The sequence below is a fragment of the Emydura macquarii genome, unplaced genomic scaffold, assembly GCF_026122565.2.
Source record: "Emydura macquarii macquarii isolate MOO-44397 ecotype Brisbane River unplaced genomic scaffold, CSIRO-AGI_Emac_v2 contig_1644, whole genome shotgun sequence".
Lineage (NCBI taxonomy): Eukaryota > Metazoa > Chordata > Testudines > Chelidae > Emydura > Emydura macquarii.
The window spans coordinates 25,732,699-25,754,471 of record NW_027131781.1 but is presented as its reverse complement, the minus strand read 5'-3'; the positions used below and the strand labels follow the sequence as shown (position 1 = coordinate 25,754,471).

The window sequence follows — 21,773 nt, the reverse complement described above, 5'->3', positions numbered from 1 at the left end:
TCTTTCCTGAGCAGCCATTCCCAGGCCTTCCTACCCGGAGTCTCCCACAGGTAGCCAGCCGGGCTAAGAGAACAGGGCTAGGTGGCTCCCGGCCTGCCAACCTGCAAAGGAGCTGGCACGCTGGATGGCACGGAGAGCCACGTACCGGTCTCCAGTGGGGAGGGCGAAGGGGGCACAATAACACTGTTCTCGAGAATTCATTTCCAGATCCAGCTCAGTGTTCATGGCCATTTCTTCCCCCGGGTTCTAGCCACAAGCGCACTGCCCCTGCTCCTGATTATTTAATAGCCATAGCCCCAGGGCGCCCAGAGCCCTGTTTACTCTAGACACCTTGTAGCCCGAGAGGCAACCTCGAGGTTTCCCCTGCCGCAAACAGTTCGCAATGGGAAACAGCTCGGGAACAGCCATTTTAGCCAGGCACTACCCAGCATGCGAGAATCTCCCAGCGCTTTGCAAACATTCACTAATGAAACCTCTCCACACCCTCGTCAGGGAACCCCTCCCCCCTTCTACAGGAGGGGAAACTGAGGCACGGGTCAACTGCCTGACTTGCACAAAGCCAGAGAACGAATGAGTGTTTATCACATTGGACTCCAGGTAGGCTGGACAGAAAGGACGGCGCAGATGGACAATACCCTTAGTAATCTTGGATGCCAACTCTAAGCTGGCGACAGGGAGAGGAGTGTGTGATTCAACACTGTCAGGGAAGAAGGAAGCTAACCCTGGAAGATAAACACAGCCATGTATTAATGTTGCTGTGGCAGGGGTCACTGGGTGGTGAATGAACAAGTTTTTTCTCAGCTTGCAAGCACTGCTCAGTCTGGGAAGAAATGCTGCATCATTGTTAGTTTTGCGATGCAGGTTTTTTGGGGGGAGCTGCAGCAAACCGCAGGGGAGTTTGCTCTTTGCCTGGGCTCTGGGCATTGGAGTTTGGGCCATGAACGCAGATAGAGGGGATTGCCTGCATCTTATATGGGACCTGCTCTCTTCCAGGACTGCTGTGTAAAGTGTAAACAAAGCAGATGGACGAGGAATAGACCCAGACTCTGCACCATGATTTTTCCTCTGATGGAAAGCCGATCTGCAAGACCCCAACCTTTGCTACTGCTGGGCAGAGGGCAACAATATATGGAAGTTCCATTCACCCTGTACTGCAACACCACAGCTCAGAACTCCCTCAACAGCTGGACTGTGAACCCTCTGTTCCAAAAGCATCCCTTCCCTACCACCACCACCTGAACTACAGATGAACCTCTACTAGCAGTAGAGAGGCTATGACACACAGTTGAACTGCTCAGATAGCATCCAGTAGAGGGAAGCGTTGCACAGGCATGCTAGGACATTGAGTTGTTTGTTATAGGCTTGTCTTCTTCACAATCTGTAATTGTGTTTAACTCACATTAACGAGGCCCAAGACAGGTGGGGGAGAGGGGTAAGGAGAGACAGCTGCTATTTCCAGCTATTCCATTGACCTTCTATGGGAGCAACTCACAAGCCCGCTGTATGCTTCATTTTCCCCAGCAGCAAAACATTAGCGCCGTTCTGGCCCCCAGCCCAGGGGCGAATCTCCCCCTACTGGACTCCTGCAAGCCGAAATCCAGGTTTTCTTGCATCCTGCATTGGGCCCCGGGTGAGGTGACCCACCCCCCACACACACACTGGAGGGAAAATTCCAGTGCTTCTCAGGTGCAATTGAGGCTGAAGCTGTCAGGGAAGGAGCTAATGTCGAATTTATGACACAAATGGCCAGCGCCTGGGATCCCGTTTACTCCCAGACCTGCTCTCTCCTCTCCAGCAGATTCAGCTCCGGGAGGCGGAGGAGATGCCCCAAACAGGGATGTAACCCCATGTGCTTTGGGAGCTGGATTCTGCCCTCCCCCTGTGACATCGGCCTGGGGGTAGAGGTCAGACTTCCATCGGGGCAACCTGGTGTGTTCGAATAGGAGAGGCCCTGCCAAAGCAGAGAGAAAACCCAGGGAATTTATGCCAGGCCTCAGTGAATGAAGGAAATGAACCAAAAAAACAACCCCACTAGATGCCTCAAAGAGCGGCGTTCGTAGCCCGGACACAGCCGCGTCAATCAGCCGGGCTCCTCTGAAACCAATCAAGCTTTGCTGATTTACACCCACTCAGTAACCTGCCTGGGTCACTGCAGAATCAGAGCAGGCGCAGCCAACGCTTTCTACACCCTGGCCATGGTACAAGCAAAGCCCTGGCCCAGGAGTTTCTCTCAGTGTGTCACCTTCCCCAATCCACCAGCCCTTCTCTGCCTCCTTGACTCCAGGCAAGTGAGTCACTGCTCCATTTGGCCACAGTCTCTACGGGCTGTTGTCTGATCTCAGCCAGGATTTTGCAGGGGGTGCAGAGAACTGGGATTTGGCTTTAACTCTGTCCACTCCGACAAGGGAACTGGATCCATAGGCCACGTAGTGAATCAAGGTTTTCCCAGACGCCACCCACCCACCCACCATGGCAGGCTCCACCCCACAGGTCCCCGATCATCCCCAGTTCCCCGAAGAATGAGTGGGTGTCACTTACCCCAGGTAACGTCTTCTGCTCATGCAGCGCGCTCTGGGCTTTCAGAGCAGAGTCCCGGGCGCAGTATGTGAGAAAGGCACAGCCTGGGCAGAGGGGAGAGAAGGCGTTATTGCCCAGACACCTGATCGGAGCTCCTGCCCGGATGGCCTGGTGCAAACCCAGCACGGAGTTGGCACAGCGCCTCTCCCCAGCTGCAGCAAAGGGCACACGTCAGCACCGAGAGGGGCGACGTGCGTACGCAGGCAGTCGTACCATCCACCCACCCATGGCCGATCCTGCAGGAAATGCTCCGTCTGTGCTGACGCTGGGCAGGCAGACTGCAGATTCCCATCAGAGGGAGTCTCTGCTCTGCAGTGACCCTGGACAACGGCCTCTCCTTAGCACACCTGCACCAGCGTGTCTCCTGAGCCTGCTGTAGTGCCCTGCGGGGCTAGTGCTGCCCTGAGGCAGGGAGCTGAATTCTCTTTGAGTTCGGCCACCACCTCCCCAGTTCCCCACGGCAGAGCCACTCTGCCCTCGGCTTCCCCTCCGCAATGTGCCCTGGTGCTGTGGGGCTGCAGGACTGGGCAGCAGGATCTCATCCTGGGGGGTCACAGAGTCCAGCCTGCCCCTCCACGCCCTGGAGAGCGCGCTGGGCTGGGGCACAAGCAAACCAATCTCTTTACTGATCCACTGAGCATGGGCAGCGCTGAAACAGGGAAACCTGAGCCCCTGTGGCACCTGCCCAGAGCCAGAAACCCCAGGGGCCGAGCGTGGTATAAATGCCCAGAGAGAGATGTCCACGTCCACCATGTGGCCTGGACCTCCCTGGGCTCTGAAATGTCCCCATGAAGGGACTTGGAGCCCATTCCTCCTCGCCCTGCCCCAGGTCAGTGCAAGGCAGGTGGGAACCATCCCCAGGCGGGTCGAATAGCCCACCGTGCCCGGGGATCAGCGAGGGCACAAGAGGCAGGGCGAGGAGTCTGTAGGAACCAGCTAGTCTAGGTGCCCTCTACACTGCCCTGTCCTGGAGAGAGCCAGCGAGCCACACGGAGATGCTATGTGGGAGGCGAGAGAAACGGGAAACTAACAGCCCAGCTGGGCCTAGTCAGGGAGGGGGGAGCTGCATGTCTGATGAGTGACTGTGCTGCCGGGACAGGGGGTGCTTTGACAGCGAGGGGAAGCCAGGGGACTGGTTCTGGTCTCACTGCTTTTACAGCAGGATAACTCCACTCCCAGCTTTCCGCCAGCCTGACAGCGAGCAGGACCGGTGTGTTTTCTGGCCAGCGCTGGCCTGCCTTGTATTCACACCCCCGCCTCTCTTTGCTTTGGGCTTCAATCGAACCCAAACGCTCAGGAACAAGCCATTTCTCAGCACCTCCCCCCATGCTCTGATCTCAGAGGGGCTCCAAACGGGTCCCAGGCTGGCCAACCTCGTGGCGCTTCCTGACGAAGCTGGGCTGGGCCCAGTGGGTTCTGGGACACGCTTGAAGGGCGTGTTAGCAGAGCGCCGCGCGCTCGGCACGGCCCAGAGCGAAGAAGGGCCGTGGGCTCTGCCTGCGTGGAGCTTGGCAGAGAACATGGCCCCGGGCAAGCTGAGGGTCTGCGAGTCTTGGCATGAAGCCATGCAGGGCTGAGCTACTTTTCAGCCAGGATCACCAGTGACGTGCTGCCAGTGTTGGAACAAGGGATCCCACTCAGCTGTCCCCTTGGGGGGGATTGATTCCTCTCCCTCAGATCAGAGCAGGTAGCAGCGCTAGGTGAACTCCCATGGAGCCGCTCCTTGCTGCAGATGCTTACCCTCTGTCCCCGAAATCTCCCCTGCCAGCCAGCTTCCCAGCGTTCGCCCGTCGCCGTAATGGCCCTGCGCTGACGGGCACCAGCTGAGAATTCAGTCCTGTCTACACGGAGAGCAGAGGGCAGCTTGCAACATGTGTCCTCAGAGAGTGATGCTGCCCACGCCTGCCTCCCTTGTGTAAACACCCATGTGTCTGCTGGCTGAGTCACCACACAACACCCTGCCCCCCATACACACTCATACACACACCCCGTCACATCATCTGAGCCACACAACCGCCCCCAGGCATCCATGCCTTCTCTCCCCCAGGTCACACACCGCTGTCCCCTTGAAGTCCCCCACCAAACCCCTAGCGCTGCAGGGTACCCCCCCCCCACCGACTGTGCACCCCCCGCCACACAGCTAGGCCCTCTGACTGTAACCACACCCCGGCGTGCACAGGAAGCTGCTTTCACTAGCCAGGAAGCTCCAATCTGGGGCACTCTAATCCTGGGTGTGCAGCTGCTGTGACTGACCAGCAAGACAGAATGGGGGGGGGAGAGGGGGAGAAGAAAAACACTGGGGGGCTCCTCTTCCCCCAGGGGCGGGGAGGTTAATACTGGGAATTCTCTGCTCCAGGACTTCCTGATGTAACCCACCTTCCCAGGCTCCATGAGAATGGGCAGGGAGCTGCCCACGGCAGACCCCCAAGGCCCAGGGGGGTTAGAGGCCTAGCACTGGTGATTCCTGCACACCTGGCACTGGTGGAGTCAGGGAGGAATTTTCCAGGGGGTGTTTCAGCCGGGTTCCTGGTTAGGGGGCACTACACAGGGGTCATCAGAGAGGCGCCATGGGGTCCGTCCCTTGTGCATAAGATCCTGCCATTGCCGGGGTCTCTCATCAGCATCTTCACGGCCCAGGGCCGTGTGCATGTGACCCCCAGTGGGCGGGTGGGTGTTTGTTCTAGTGCCTATTCTTCCACCTTGGGCAAATCATGTCCCAGCTCCGTGCCTCAGTTTCCCCATTTGTCAAATGGGGGTAATGCCACCCCCTCTTTGTGAAGCACTGAGGAAAAGCGCTGCATAAAAGCCAAGGGTTGGCCCTGGGATTACGCCGGTGTCAGCCCCGTCATTCACACATCAGCAGGCAGAGAAGCAGCATCACGGCATACTGACATGGCATTGCCACTGGGGAAGCCCAGGGTTTGATGGGCCACGGAGACTGACTGCGAGCCCCAGGGAATCGACGCTGGCATCTAGCGTCCACCCAGAGGTACCCAGTGCTTGGCTTGGAGACCAAAGCTCCAGGCCCTGCTTGGCCGCGGGACTATGTCTAAACCACACATGAGATTATGTAGATTTGGCTGCTGTGGAGGGTCTGGGGGGAGGGAGACGGGCCATTGGCGCACATTAGCCAGGCCTGACTAATTGGACTCAGCGAGCAGAGCCAAACATGCTGGGATTAAAGCAAATCCCTCCAGATGAACGAATCAGCAGCGCTAGGCAGCCCCGGTGGGCAGAGGGGAATCGGCCCAGCTGCGGGGAGGGGGCTGCCCTGAGCCAAGGCTCACCTCTGAGCACAGCCCCACCCTCATGCCATTACCCCACCTCCCCTTGGGGGTCACCCCACCCCCAGAGAGGCAAGGGCAGCAGTCTGAGTCCCCCATATCTCCAGGAGCAGCCCCTGGTCTCCCTCCTCTTGGGCACAGCTGCAGTAGGAATACCCTCGGCCCCTCAGTATCTACTCCCACCTTTGGGGGTGTATCTGCCTGGGGTTGGGCTCTTCTTCTCCTGCTGGAGGGCCCCAGAGCAGTAGGGCTGGGGGTTAACACCCCTTTGAGATGCATGGGGCTCTCAGAGCCACTGTCTCAGGCTCTCTGCAAACTCAGGTTGCACCTGGGTCACGTTTTCAAGCTTTTCTTCCCAGCCAGGCGGCTGAGAATTTTCCTACTGGCTGTTAACGTAAGCTGATGTCATCACACGGCTCCGGGAGCTGGCCCCATGCAAGGGCCTGTAATGCCCATGTCAGACCAGGGATGGGCTGGACAGGCCAGGGTGGGGGGCACACTGCAGGGTACTCTCCCTGCCTGAATGTGGCCCGGACTGTCAGACCCAGACAGTGTCCCCTCTCCAGCTGACCCCGGCACAAACACCCTTACCCCAGAGGCTGCCTTTCAGTCATTTAGTGCCTCAAAGACGCCATCAATCGAGGGGTTAATGGACTAAGAGTCCCTCGGGAGCTGCTCTCCCTGGCAATCAGCTGTGGAAGCAGCGGGAAACACTGATCTCAAAGGGCAGGACTGACAGCTCTTCATCCAGCCAGGGTTGGGATAGTGAGCGTGGGGCCAACTCATCCCTGGTGCAGTGCAAATGACTACACCAAGGAGAAATGTGGCCCCTTATTTCACAAGCATTTCTCACCTTCTATCCCCACACGCCCTATCCAGGGATCACTTCACCCTTTCCTGAAATGCAGCCTCTTCTGGAGTGAGCTGGGGCAGCTGTTTAACAGACCGCAGCAACGCTGCCGCAGCAGGCTTAAGAAGGGCTAGCCAATCTCCGCCTCAAACTGCTGTGGGGAACCTGGGGGGTGGGATTTGGCCAGGACCCCAGGGCTCAGCCCCCTGCTCCTGTGAGAAGGATCACGGGATGATCTCTGACGGCCACCAGTCCTCGGGACTTCGCTTTTACACCGCCTCCAAAAACTGGCATCTGCCCCCACATGGCGCTTCTGCGAGGCCAGGAACCTCCTAGAAAAGACGCTTAACTGGGGGTCTGGTACCCTCTGCTCCTCTCTAGAGGAACTGATCAGATGCCCACTCGCAATGATGCCTCGCCTGGGTCAGCTGCAAGCACTGAGCAAAGGACCTAGGGCCCCAGGCTGTAACCAACTCAGAAATCCGTATAGCCCCTGGATGGGTCCGATGGCCCCTGTGACTGTGGGTCGCCCATTCCAGGCCAAAGCTAGCCGAGGCTGTACAGGGCCATGCCTCTCCCAGGAGTGGGACTAGCAGTAGGGGGGGGGGGGGGGGTCCTCACTTCCATTCTTGGGGGCTGGCCAGCTCCTCTTCTGGCAGCGGCTGTGGCTTGCTCCAGGCCCGGGTCTCTCACAGGACGATTTGGCTGGTGGAGCCAGCTGATTGTGGGAGGCTCCAATGCAAGGCATCCTGGGAAATGTAGTCCTAAATGGCTCGCATCTCTGGAGGGTAGGGGCTTGGAGGCTCTTGTGCGTGGGAAATCTGGGAAACGGACTGCCTGGAAAAGGAGTGGGGGGGGCCGCCGAGCTATCCTTTAGCCAGGGAGCAGTGACCATTCCCACCACTTGCTCTGGGCCTCTGGGAGCGCTGGGCTTCAACCCCTGCTGCCCCGCAGGGTCTGCGTCCGAGGGGGGACAGGATACTCCGGCTTGTCTCTTCCTACTTTCCTGCAGGAGTCCAATTTTGCTGGAGGGATTCCTTCAGCACAGGGAAATCCACAGCTGGCTTCGACAGACCAACAGCCTGGGCCCAGCTCTTTCAGGGTTGGCTGCCGTACAAGGCACTCCAGTGACCTTCGCTGGTGGAGTGGCTCCCTGGGAGCCAATACCTGCATGCACAAGTTAGAGCAGCCCCAAGGATGCTCTAACTCATGCTACAGGCAGGTAAAACTGGGGGGGATGGGAAACCACCTGAGCATTGCTCCCCCCCCTGCACCAAGCTCTCTGCTGCACATGGGGCTCTGGGTAACATTGTCACACTGCTCTTCCTTTAACCCTGTGCTGTCTGGCTACTTCTACAGCCCCTTCACCCTAGAGTCTGAGTACCCCACCCACATGGATTTATCTGGCTCATGCCCTGCAAGGTCAGGCAGATTTTATTATCCCCATTTTTCACAGCTGGGGACCAAGGGCCAGACAAAACTAACTGACTTGCCCAAAAGGCAGGACGCCTGCGGCAGAGGCAGGAAGCAAACCCAGACCTATGTCCGCAAGGCCCTCCTGCCTCTCCTGAAGCCTGGGCATGACTTGGAGGTTGCCAGCTTTGCAATATTTAAAAACCTGGCACTCCAGCACGAATGGCAGAACCTCCCCCGCCCAGCCTCTGCCCCCAATGCCCCACACCCCTGCTCAATCCTCCTCCCCCCTCTCTCTGTTGCTTGCTGCTCTTCCGCTCCCTGTCCGCCCCCCACTGCACCTGGGTCTAGAGGGACTCTCCTGCGGGGGCTGCAGCTGCCCAATGCAGAGAGGAGGCGGCCCCGGCTGAGTAGGGGCTGGAGCAGGTGATAACCTGCCTGCCCTGCCCGCGGTAACTGGACTTTGGGTGTCTGGTCAATCAATCTGACAGGACACAGTCAGGTCCCCTTTTTGACTGGGAAGTCTGGTTGAAAGCCAGGCACCTGCCCACCCTACCAACACCCCCTTGCTCCAGGATTTTATGCTGGTGAGAAAGGCAGGTGGGTCGCATCAGAGCAGCACGGCATACCGGGGGAGTTGGGTACCTAACGCTGCCTACATGGAAGCTAAACTGCATCCAACGGAGGGCGTTGAACACTTAAAAAGCTGGCCCCAAGTGAGTGACTGTGACCCAGGTGCCCCACGTGGGCAACTGTGGGGCTACGCAGTTACGAGCCCGTAGCCAGGGACTTGTCGCCCTAGACATGCCCGGATGGCCATGCTGGGGCCAGGTGGGGTGTCTGCCATAAGACTCGAACTTGCTGCTTGTCACGGTGATTGTGGACGTTGTGCTCCAAAGCTGCTGGCGACGAAACGTGGCCCCTGGGACGGGGGTGACTGACATCTCTGCCCCCAGCCTGGCCAAGTGTTGACGGTCTAGCCAAGCTGCGGGCTTGGGCCTGTGCAAAGCGGTCCAAGAAGAAAATCTTGAATAGAGAGACCACCGGGGGCCAGCTGAAGCTAACAAAACCCTCTGGCAGTCGAAGAGACAAAAGAGAAAAAAGACGGTGTGACAGGGTGAAGGACACAGATGGGCCCCGTTACAGCGGTGACACTGTGCCAGCGGGAGTGTCTCATGCAAAGTGGCTCCCAGCCCTCTGGACGGGAGCGGTGCTGGACGGACAGGCTGGAGGGCGAGATGCAGTCCAGCAGGCAGGGAAGGACCTTGTTAGTATGCATAGGCTCCAGACTGTGTTTTATATTTTTCTTTTATCTGTACCCATGTTTTCAGTCCTTACACTGGCTTCCCTTGGCATCATTAAACGAAGCTTTGTGAAATAAACGTCTCTTTGGCTTGCCGACAGCCCCAGCTAACGCAGCGTGCGCAGGAAAGCATTGCACAGAAGGCAAGCGAGTGGACTGGGGGTGTTGCTTCCACAGAGGCAGCGGATGCGCGTGCACGGCGAGTGTCTAGAAGCCATAGGGCCAGACACGCGAGTGTGACGCGGGGGGTGTGCAGACAGGCTGGAGGGACCCGTGTGTGCCCTGGGCCAGTGCAGAACCTGGGGGGGAGATGACGATCTGTAGATATTTACCCCCAGGTTCTCCCTGCTCTGCCCCAGTGACTCACTCAGGGCCCTACAGGGCCGAGGGGTGCAGATTGCCAGCCTGCAGGGGGAGAGAGCGGCTTGCAGAGCCCAGAGTGGGGCACTTGTGTTGCCAGCAGCGGGTGGACACAGATGAAGCACCCTCCAGGCAGCAGCAATTCACTCTGTACCCCTTGTGGAAACCCAACAGTGCCACATTGCCTGCCTCCAGCCCCTGCTCTTTGTAGTGCCCAGGGCTGCCTCCCAGGGGAGTGTGGAGCCAGCCCACTCCAAACAAAGCCAGACACTGGAGTGCCTGGCTCCAACCTCCACTGATCACTGATCTCACAGCATGGGGCTCGCCCCCAGCCCTGCCCCAGCACGCACTGGGCTCTGTGTGACCCTCGGATGTTGCTAAGTGCTGGTCAGGAATCCGGAGGGCACGCCCCAGGACATTACTCAGGCCTTGCCCCCATTCCTGGCCATCCGGCCACAATGTGCAGTCTTTGGAAAACGAGGTTTCCGTCAATTATGTCAGAGCCTTGACGATGCCCATTGGCTGACACTAGCTTCCTTCAGGGAAGCCCTGCCTTCTGGAGGTGGAACTTCCTGCAGTGACCTTACTTGGGTTGCCAAACCCCACCCACCAAATCCCACCCCTTAGCCCAAGCCACACCTCTTCCTTCCAGATGGCACACTGGGGGAATTCCCTCTTGGCTGCTGGGACTCTGGGCACATCAGCACTCCACTCTCTGTCCCTTCCCCCTTTCCTGGGTCCCAGGGGAGCTCCCTTCTTCAGCACCCTGTCTATCAATAGTGGTGGGGTCCTTTGAAACACGGAGGGAAGACACACCTCCACTGTCCCGTGCCCTTCCTCCCCCTCCTCCTCTGGGCAGCGGCATCTGCTCTCGCATGGGATTGTGGGAGCTGTGATGCATGTAAAAAGTGGGTCTTGTAATCACTGGGCCTATAAATGTGCCGTAATCGTGAGTTTAACTGTAGACGCGAACGTCCATAATCGGTGTATTGGAAATTAGGTGAACAAGATAATGAGGGGACAGGTTGTTCCGCCCGTCACTCCTTTCTGGGCTCCTTAAAAGAAATGACTTTGGGAGGAAAACTGGTGAAGGGGAACCCTAGCAGACAGAAAGACAGGAGAACAGGAAAGCAAATGCTCCTCACCATCTCCTGGGATGCCTGGATGCACTGTAACACCACTGAGCCTTCCTGGTCCTAATAGACCAGGCCAAGAGAGGGATCCAGATGACACTACCACCTCTGCCGACTCTCGCTAAATCCCAGGCCACACCTGGCATGTAAGATTTTGTTCCCCTTCCCAACCTTGCCCTCATGTGTCCTTTTCCTTCCCCACTTCCATTTCCTTCTCCACCTTATTTTCTCTCTTCCTTAGCCCTCTTCTTTTTCCTTCTGTCTAATAAGAGTCAGGCCTAGTCAGTCAAGATGGTACATTTTCCAACACTGCTGTGAGCTTTGACCAGAGATGCAACTAAAAGCAATGCCCTAAACAGCCCAATGGTGGTACGAGTTTGCCAGGTCTCAGAGCGGATGATCAGACCATGTGTCGGTTCTTGTGTTTGTCCTGCAGTGAGGCTGCAAGTGAAAGTCAATGCCAGAGTCAGATACTGCATTTCCTACTTTTGCTGCTCTCCTCTTTCCCGTTGTGTGTTTGGTGTGTGTGGGGGGGGACACCGGGAAGGGGGATATACGGGTGAGCAGCAGGTGGACTGGGGCAAATAGGGGCAGGGGCACCTGTCAGACCCACATGCTCTTCTCTTGTCTGTGTGCCCAGATCTGGGGGGGCCATGCCCATCTAGAGGCTGGACCTCCCCTCCCAATCCTCCTCATGTAGGCTGGGTTCCAGGGGAGTTGCTCTTTGGGGAGGGACAGAGGGCCCCTTCCTGCCCCCCAAGTTTGGGGGAAGTCTTGCCGTTTTGGGTGTGGAGCCGAGTACAGGTTCAAAGGCTCTAAAGCATTCAGGAGGGGGTGGGAAGACCCCTGAGAAAACTGTGCAGTTCACACATCTCAGAGCTATTGTCTCAGGCTTCTGCATGGGGTGTTCTCATTCAGCGGACAACACCCCATTGAGATGAATGACCCACGTCACACCTGGCACAGCCGCCTGGGTGTGCCGAGCGGCGCTTTCCCTCCAACGTCCCCTAGGCTTCCTGTTTAAAGAATGACAATTCAAAGAGCTCTAAAATCCGTATGCTGGCTTGGATTTGCCTGAAATTCGCTATGCCCCACGGGAGTGCAGCGTAGGATCAGTGACCCAAATTCAGGGTCCTTTGAGCCACGGGTTTCTGAGGATACAGTCCCTGAGAAAAACAGCAGTTTTTCAAGATGGTTCTAGGAGGTTTTTGTTGTTGTTGTTAGTTGATTTGTGCAGAGCTAAAGATCCAGCTAGTGCGGTGACGGGGATCAAAATGGCCTCAGCTCATCAATTTTTATCCAAGGTAGTGCATGGCACCCGTTAAGTCTCTGGGGGACTCCCCAAGTCATGAAGGGTACTGAAGAACAGGATCACCGCTTTGCTTGTGTAGATGTGCAGTATGGAAAGATTACAGGATGCATGAGCCACTAAAGAAAAAAACTGTGAGAGGCTTTCCCTGCAACCACTTTACGCACAGACTGTCACAGATTCGGCTAGTCTGAACCTTTGTACACCCGTGCAAGGAAGGTTTAAGAACTCAGGTTGCTTGTTACAAGTTGTTTCTGTTCTAGTGTGTTTTTATTTTATGGGGAGGTTTCCCGTGAACGCAGCGGACTAGTCAGCTGCCGCTCTAAGCAAAATGTGTGTTCTGTCGTGTGGGGCGGGGACAACAGAGAGAGGGGTTGTGGCTGTGGAGGGGGCAGGAAATGGGGATGGGTGGTAGGCAACCCCTGGATCGGTTGTTTGAGAAAATGTGTGTTTTACTCGTCCCTGCGGAAGGAGGGAAGGCAAGGAGCTACTCGTGGGGCAGATGACTGTGGTGTTTCTAAAAACGCATAGCACAGAGTTTGGGACTGAAAGCAGAAAGACCTTGACCACTGAGGGGAAAGAAACAGGTGCACTGGCAGGATGGCCAAAGTGTGGATTCTGGGCAGCTCCCGGGGATTACTGATTACAGGATGCTTTGGATTGCAAGAAGCGGCCTGTGCTAGCCTCATACTCAGCCCAGGCTGCAGCGTCTACGCGGTGACTGGGGGTAGTGATCTATGGCCAGTGTGGTAATTCACTCAGGCAGGAATGCTCTGGGCCTTGGGCCCCTCCTACAACGGAGGAGAGCAGATGTGGACGGCATCAGAGATTTGCACCCAGGAGCTGAGAGAGTTTTCTTTGTTTTGCCTTAGCCTAGGCAACCTCAACACTGACCCCTTCCAGCAGTGCCCCAACAGGCTCTGTTCACACTCGCCCCATTCCATCGAACACTATTAAAGGACAACACAAAAAGGTTGTTCACGCCACTTGCCATCTCTTCCCCTGGAGCAAGCAGTCCATGATGGAAACTACTGCCTGTTTGGTAAAGGCGTGTTTGTGCCATGAGAACGTAGGTGGGTTACTCAGAGGTGCGTGACAGGGCTGTGATTGTGATCTGAGGAGATCCATGGGTCCCACCCTCTCCAGTGAGAGGAAAGGGCAGGGGTGCACATCCAGGATGCACCGTGTCAGTGCAGAATTGTGTGGGTTATGGCGGTTGCAGGCCGTCAGTCTTTTATTCCAAAGGACCCTGTCAGCCGGGAGGTGGAACACGAGAGGATTCTAATGCTTTAAGCATGGTCCTGGCAGTAAACCTAAGGGAGTTGTTCAAGGCTTTGAAGTGGTTCTGAAATTAAACCCGTGTGGACTCGCTCTGGGGATTTGGCTAAGTGTGTAAGTGCCTGCCAGGATCTGCAACCTCCTGGGGCTTACAATACCAGGGAGCAGAGAGAAGGTGGGGTGGGCAGCCTTTTTTTGGTTTTTCCGTTTTACCCTTTCCCAGTGTTCCTTTGGGGGAGGAGGGGGGGGGGCGAGTGAATGGGCTGTGAAAGAAGGGGAAGGGCGTGTATATTTCAACAAGTGTGGCTGTCAAGGTAAAGGCGAGTGTGTTAACAGGCCCGCTGGGGCGTTCCTGAAAGGGGGCAGTTAAGGTTACCTGGTTATCGGACATCTCCCGAGTTTTGCTCAGCTCAGCGCTCTGCAGGGACAACCGACCACTAAGCAACCGGAACTCTGTGCTAAGGTCTTTTGTCACCGAATTTCAGATCCGAACCATACTCAAAAGAAGACACCTGTTACCTCCGCCTGTACTCAGCCTGGCTGGGTAACCCTCTCCAGCATGTTTTGCTGCCTAGAGAGAAATTAACAAGCACTGTCACCTCCCGGGACGTCACTTGGGTGATGTCCTCTCCAGCGCTGGGAAAACCACAGGAAAGGAAAGCAAGGGGCTGTCTGCGCCCCAGGCCTACTTGAGCAAGGGAGGGGGGTTCATACATTTAGAGGGGGGCTCTCCTGAGCATCCTGTGGATCTTGGGGGGTCCACAGGGCTCAGTTGGTAGCTGCTGCGCTCACCACCCCTCATTAGCACAGCTAATGGAGTAGCTACAGAGAGACCCAGCAGGGGTCCATGCTGCTTGATGCAGCACTAACTCCAGCTCAGAGATCCGTGGGGGCACCAAGAGATGATGCTAAGAGGCTGCTCCCCGCCCACGCTGCTGGCCAGCCCAGCCCTGACCTTGGGATCCTGTATGGAGCCTCCACCTCCCAGAGAAACTTCTACTGGGTCAGCGGAAGGTGGGAAGATGCCACCAAACTGGCCCTGCTCCCCACAGGTGACCCTCTGGGCTGCTGCCCCCGGGTCACCCCCCAGGGCCAGTACCCTAGATCTGGGTCCCCTCTGCTAAGGAAGCAGAGTGACTGATCCAGACCTGGCAGTCCCTATTGCCTGTACGCATCTAGGCACCATCTCTCAGCCAGCGTGAGTGCTGCAGCTACTCCGGTATCTAGTGCCCAGGCGCTCCACCCCGCGGGTGCATGGTGGAGATTGCTTTGCTTTACACTCATGCCACTGGAGCTCTGTCACCAGGGCCTTGCACGGCTCTCCCGGGAGGTGCAGTGTGTCACACAGACCTTCCCAGGCTCTCCAGGGAGCGGGTAACCAGGGAGACTGTGTCACCGTAACCTCTGCTCCCCACCGATCAGAGCCACTGGAAAGTGAAGGCCTCCCTATCTCCATGTGCCAAGAGGGCGAGTAGCCCATCACTGGCCCCTGCCTGGCCGATGGGGCTGAGCGTGCTGTGGGCATCTGAACTCTGGGCTCTGGCCATTTCTCATCTTCCCTTAGCCTGGCCTCTCCCTTGCTTTCTCTCCCTCTGTGCTCTCCTCCCAACTGCTGACAGGAAGGGCTGCCCATGCCCAGCCAGCAGGCCGCCCGCAAAGACCAGCAGCAGCTGCTCTGCTAGGGAATGGACGGGACACTAACAACCGCGCAGCCAGGCCATGACGACTGGCCGGTGGACTGCATGAGATGAGTGGATCGGTCTCAGTCCTAGTGGTCTCATGAGAGCTGGCACCAACACCTCCCCCCTCCCCTGCCCCGAGAGTCACCACAGAGTGATGTGCCATGGACAGCCAGCTTCCCTCCCACCCAGAGCAGTGACGCACGTGGGGGGCAGTCTGGGAGGACGCTTGCCCTGCCGTTGCCCATGCAGACTCTGTTCTCTGGACAAAGAGATCTCCCTGGCTGGCAAGCCAAGGCCTTTCCCAGCACAACCTTTCCTTGACTGCGAAAGAACTCTCCCAAGGGAGCTCTGTGCAGCAAGAGAAGGTCTCTGCTGCGGAAACAGACTGGGGTATCCTTGTAGGACAGGCTCACCCCAAATGTCAGGAGAACAAAACCCATCTCGGCCACATCCCCTCAGATGGGCACAAAGGCGTTTCATGGACACGACCCCGGCCTGGCTTGCTCTAGGGGGTGCTAATGCTACAAGGAGGAGAGGGGAGGAGAAATGTCGGGTATGTCATTGCAGAGCATTTAGGCCCACTGAGGTCCATGGATGTCTCTCCATCGACCTCAATGGCTTTGGGCTAATCACCACAGGAAAGATGGCCTCTTCCCAGCTGTCTCTGATCTGGAGCGTGGATTGTCACCCACGCCTGTGACTCCATCTGCGCCAGCCTTTATTCGCTAAACAGTCCCACTCCCACTTCGGCTCCTCTGGGGGGCGCATCTGGCCAGACATGGGTCCAGGCAGTGAAATTTCAAGCACCGGGTCTGTTAACCCAGCTCATTGCAGTTCTGTGATTACATGCCTGGTCTCTAGCAGAGTTCTCCTGGTTGCTGAGGGAAGCCAACTGGTGGTAGCAAGCGAAGTTAGGTCCTGTGCGCCTGGTATGTCAGGCCAGATCTCCCTCTCCCTCCCCCAGAGTCTGGCTACACCCACATTATACAGACACCTTGCTGGGGTATTTATACACTTATACCCACCTCTGGCATTTACATTCTGCCTCCCTAAATTCCCTCGGCAAAACTGAGCACCTTGGTCCCATTCCTTCCCTGTCCTGAACTGTTGTGTCTGGCACTGATAAACTTACATTGCAATCCACCCCAGAGGTAGCTGCATTTCAGTGGTGGGTGAAGGGAAACCATCTCTCAGCAAAGAAATAACCACCTCCCGTATCCACAGAGGCAGTCTGTAAAGCCCCATGCGCCAATTCTCCCATGCTAAAGGCACAATGTACCACTACAGGGACCGTATATTTTAGCTATTAATTACTCTCAGTACCTAAGAAGCAAGCTCAATCTGTGTTGGTGTAAATCACATGCATGTGTGCATGTGTGGTCTCCCTGCCTCTTCGTGCTGAAAGGAGCAAAACGAGTGTTGCTGGCTATTTCCTTTTCTTTAGACATTTTGATTCACTTCCTCAAGCCTCCTTCAGCTCTGTCACTGAATTTGGGTCCAGAGGCTAAATTTCAATAGCACATTTCAATTCAGTCACCGAAAAAACCTGAAGGAAGAGTCCAAAAGTCAGCAGTGACACAGTATGGAAAAATTGTAAATGGAGGAGGAAGCAGGGTACAGATGAAAGCTCAAGGAGTGAAGGGAAAAGGCAGAAGAGAGAAAAAAGAAAAGAAAAAGAAAATGAAGCGCTAGCAGCTCTGGGGAAGTCAAAGGGCTTGGCTGTTTATGGGACATCATTTGTGTTTCAGATTTTTGTTTTATTGTGATGGGTATTTTAAATTTAAGGGTGGGGGGAAGTGGGGTCAAGCAGAAATCTTGACCTTATGGGTCACTTCTAGTCCACCAGAGCTTCTTCCAGGGTTGAGTGCTAAGAAAACACTCTTTCAATAGATAGATTAGATAAGGTAGCCACCTTCTGCTACACTGCGTATGTATGATTTTAGTTTTAGGACTAAATTACAACGCTGAATTTCAAGATCTTTTGACCTAATCTCTTTGGGTCATATTCTGATCCCCTTAGTAGCACTTTACTCAGTAATTCCTATTGATTTTAAAGGGATTATTCCTGGGGTGAGGTGCTGCTACTCAGCGTGAGAAAGGGAATTGGTTTCTGGCCCTTTCAATATCACATGCTTTGGTTTGTGAATCAAAAATACAGCTACCATAAGATTTCTCAACCCGGTGAGTGCTTACTCACATGAGGAGCTCTGCCACAGCCACATGAGTAAATGCTCATAGTTAGGCAAAAAGGTTCCACAATCTAGCCTTCATTGTTTATATCTCTGACTGGCAAAATTGTCAGGACCATTCATCCAACCCAGCCTCAAAATCTGTTTACCATCTTTACTATGATGATGAAATGAATGAATGATATTTCACTAGTACTTCACAAAAAGAATTACCCAAAGCAAGCAGGAAAGAAGAATTTTGCCAGGCTTCCTGTATACATAATCGCTCAGCTTTCTCTTCCAATTATTTTATTAGGTCATATTCAAAGCGTCTTAAAATGATATTAAAACAGCAGCAAAACAGTTTCCCTTCACAAAAGTAAATATTTAATGAATGAAATTGACATTGATGCATTTTTAATATTGGCACAATTAAATCTGCCAGATGATTAAGTATTAATAACTCTTAATAAGTGCAATCAACTCGCCTTCAAATAGAACGAATTCAGGAGTGGAGAGACAAGGAGTGTTGCCATCAGCATGCAATCGGATAGACAGCAGCTATTGGGGGGTGGTCAATCCTATCTGTTTGTTTAACAATCCTTAAACTTCCTTTATGTTTAATTTATTTACTCTCCTGTGTAAAGCAGAGAGATCATATGTGCGTGTAGACATACCAATCATATTCTGATATTTTAGAAAAGTTACTGCTGTAAAATTGAAAATATCCAACTAGAGCAGTTTAGCTACTAGCCATTTATGTCCCTTTCCTATCAGCTGCCTGCATTTACAATATTTACCATTTCAAATCAACTCAGCATTCGCCTCTGTGGATTTTGCAGGAATCTATCTATCTAATCTAATCTAGCTAGCTATCCAGAAATGTTTGCTAGAAGTTCTGAGTGCACAAGCATGAGCTAGCTACACCCCAACGCTTAAAAAGCAAAGAGGGATGACGGTTTAATTAGCCGAGTGTCTGAAATTAAGTAGTATTTGTTTGGCATGATATTTAGAGTTGCACTAGTCTAATTATTTTGGAGGAATGGGGAAGGGTTTTCCAGAGGATAGATAGATGGATAAATGAATGGATGATCTTGAAAGAAAGAAAGAAAGAAAGAAAGAAAGAAAGAAAGTTGTATTCACTTTGTGTATTGAAATGTCAACTTCACCTGCATTGTTAGCGTTAGGAGTGTAAACTAGCACTAGGAAAGCACACAGAGAAATTTGGGACACATAGTAGCAGACTTGAGAACTGGAGAGTTAAAATATCCAGGCAGTTGCCAGCTGTGTAACAGCTATTTATCTATCATGTTAAAGACCAAGTTTCATTTTGGCTCCCTAGAAACTCCAGAGAATACCTCTTGCTATCTACATCCTGGAGTCTCATTTTATGTCTTGGAAACCATTCTGTTCTTTCCATCTGGGAGACACATAACTTCCCATGTACCTGTTCTGTGCTTCCCTCTCTGTTTCAATCATCTGGTGCCTCTACCTGAACTGGCACTCAGCCTTATATAATAACCACCTCATCTCTGGAATCCTACCTGGGAAATACTGAAAATTAGGGAGTAATGCACTCACTCATGCTACAGGGTATTAACTCCTAATTCTGTAAAGGAGAAAACAATCAGGATTACAAGGCCTCTGCTTTGTATTCAGTAGGGGAGCTTTTCAGAACAGTCATCCTGGGAAAAGTTGCAAAGGCATAGGGTGATTTTGTTATTGTTGTAAATGTCTGGTGAAGGGTAATCTTGGAGATGGGGGACATTGATCTAAACTCCCACCTAGTCAGGAAGATCTGAAATGTACCAGCTTTCTTTCCCCCTCACCCTTAAAGAGAATCCCTCTGATGAGCGGAGAATATTCCATGACACATTTAAAGCTCAACTGAGATTTCGAAACACAAGTAGGGACTATGTTATCAAACAGAGGCAGATTTGGATCCTCTGTTTTTTACAAATCAAGAGGGAGCTTCTGACTTCTTTATTCCTTTTAAAAACACAGCCCAGATTATTTCTGCAGGCTCTAGCTGGGATGGATGGGGAACACTTTTTATATGACAAACCCAGGCATTCATATAGAAGCAAGCTGAGCCTGCTTCCCCAGCCCAGCTCTTTGGCGGTTGCTACTCAATTGGTTTACCCCCTTTGCTTTTTGCATGCTGCTACTTTCACAACAGTTGCAAGAAGTCACCCAACAGGTAATCCTTTCCAGGACCGCTTCCCCCCCCCTCCCCATTTTCTTCATGCAACAAGGCTCACAGCTGCCATCGGATGACACACACCATTTCCCCCCTGCAAACTGTTGTTCCTCAACTGCAGTACAATCCCACCCAGAAACACCCCAGTATCGATACTGAAAGGGATCGTGGCGCTTTACTCCCCATTCGGAAGTGATTTCCCCCCTCCCCGCTAGGAAAGCAAACCAAGGAGCTGCCCCCTCCCCGGACAGGGGGGGGCTCTTCCTTTCCGAGCACAAAACACTTCTTTGGCACCAATTTCCACCAACAGACAAAGAGGCAGACCAAGAGGTGGGCAACTCCCAGCACCTGGCCCCCCAGCCCAGGGGCCGGGCGTGAACCAGACCGCTGCCCAGCCGGGGGTCTCAGCCCCACAGGGGAAGGGGGGAGGGGGCTGAGCGTGCCACCAGGCACCTGCTCGTGTCTGAGCCCGCCGTGCCCTGCCCGCGGCTCGCAGCCCGGCCGCTCGGGGGGGCTGGGCGCCCCCTACCTTTGTGCATGCCGGTGAAGCGGTCCTTCAGCACGGTCAGCTCGTAGATCTTGCCGAACTCCTCGAAGAGGGGCTTGAGGTCGCCCTCCTCCAGGTTGCGGGGGATCTGCCCCACGAACAGCTTGATGGCATCGTGGTCCTTCATGGCGATGCCGGCCGGGCCGGGGCTCAGCCCGTTCATCCTGGCGGCGCTGTCCGCGGTGCTGAGCGCGCCGCCGCCGCCGCCCGTGGCCATGCTCCCGTCCCGCGGCCGGCCGCGCTCCCCTGCTCCGCCCGCCCGCGCGGGGGCCGCCGCTCCGCGCCCGGCTGGCTCGCGCCTGGCCCCCCCTCCCCTCCTCCCTCCGGCCGGATGACGTCAGCCGGCTGGCCCCGCGACGAGACGCAAGGGATTAGCATAATGAGGCAGCCGGAGCCAATCAGAAGGGGGCAGCCGGCAGCGGGACAGGGGCTGGGCGGGAGACGCCCCGCCCTTTCCTCCCCTCCCGCCTCGCCCCGCCCCGCCCCGGGGCCAGCCGCGCTGCCCGTGCCTGGGGCTGTGGGTGCCGGGCCGGGGGCGGGGGCGGGGGCGATGGAGCAGCTCGGAGAGCAAAGGGGGGGGGGGGGAATCTGGCAGCTGCTACTATTGCAGCAAAGGAAGGATCGGATCCGCCGGGCGGGGGGGGCCGCCAGGGAAGGGGCCGGCGCAGGGCCGGAGTTGGGGGCGCTGGGCAAAGAGGGGAAATGCCAGAGATTTGCCAGCCCCTGTTTTTTCCTCCCCCCCCCCCAACATTTGTTTGTTGTCAGACCCCGGGGGGGGGGGGGGGGGTCTCGTGCAGATGCTCCAGACTCTCCTGGGCTGACAAGTTCAGAGGCTGCCCGACAGACACAGCTGCCTTCTGCAAAAGGACCCTAAGGGGACCAAACTGCAAGAGAAAAGCCCCTTCATCTCTCATCAGGTGTGCTACCCTTAGGTGTCTGTCTGTCCCACAGACAGACAGACAGGTCTTCCATTGATTTCAGTGGGATTTAGGAACTTAAATACCTTTGTGGATCTGGCCTACCTGTGTTTTTAAAATAAACGCATCTAGCCCGGAGGAGCAGAACGGGAGCTGTTCTGGCAAATATTCTGCTAAACAAGCCAGGGAAGAAGCCTAGGAAGCCGGCTATGCTGGGAGGCAGGCAGGAGTTTAGCACACTCCTTTGTAGTCTCATCCAATCGCCCTGGAGGAGCTGGCAGGCCAGTGGAAAGGGAAAGTGTAACTGGGAAGCTTCTTGGGCCTGGAAAAAATGCTCAACCTTCAGGGCTCAGGGCCAGGGCTCTGCACGTGGGCTGGAGGGACCCGGGATCTCAGGACACATCACGCCGCATGGAGAACGAGGGGGAGGAAGATGGGGTTTATTAGAGCCTGGGTTTGTCTAACAGAGCGAGGAGGGGCAAACACAGCGGGAGTGAGGTGCCACTTGCATAATTCCCAGCCCTTCAAACTCTCCTGCTCACATTTGATGCACCCTGGGCACTAGAGGAAATGACCCCATTTCCGACCCCAGATCCAACCTTTCCAGTCCTCTCCAGCCGCAGGAATGTGCAGCGCCATTGGCTATGCGGGATCTTCCCAGGCTGCGGGAAGCTGGGGTGGGAGGAGGCATCATGCATGGAAAGGAGCCACATTTATTCCACTGCCCCTGCCCCCCCACTGCAAAATAACCA

The 21,773-nt window shown here is 55.2% G+C and overlaps 1 protein-coding gene across 1 annotated transcript in view; it reads right to left on the bottom strand.

The window, feature by feature from the left end:
• Window positions 1-20,321, bottom strand: part of CELF6 (CUGBP Elav-like family member 6) — a 180,057-nt gene extending 159,736 nt beyond the window's left edge. The window contains exons 1-2 of the mRNA XM_067555986.1: window positions 20,087-20,321; window positions 2,539-2,621 (exon numbers count right to left, since the gene is read on the bottom strand). Coding sequence (XP_067412087.1) covers window positions 2,539-2,621; window positions 20,087-20,321 — 318 coding nt within the window. The remainder of the gene's footprint in view (window positions 1-2,538; window positions 2,622-20,086) is intronic.
• Window positions 20,322-21,773: the final 1,452 nt, after the last annotated feature.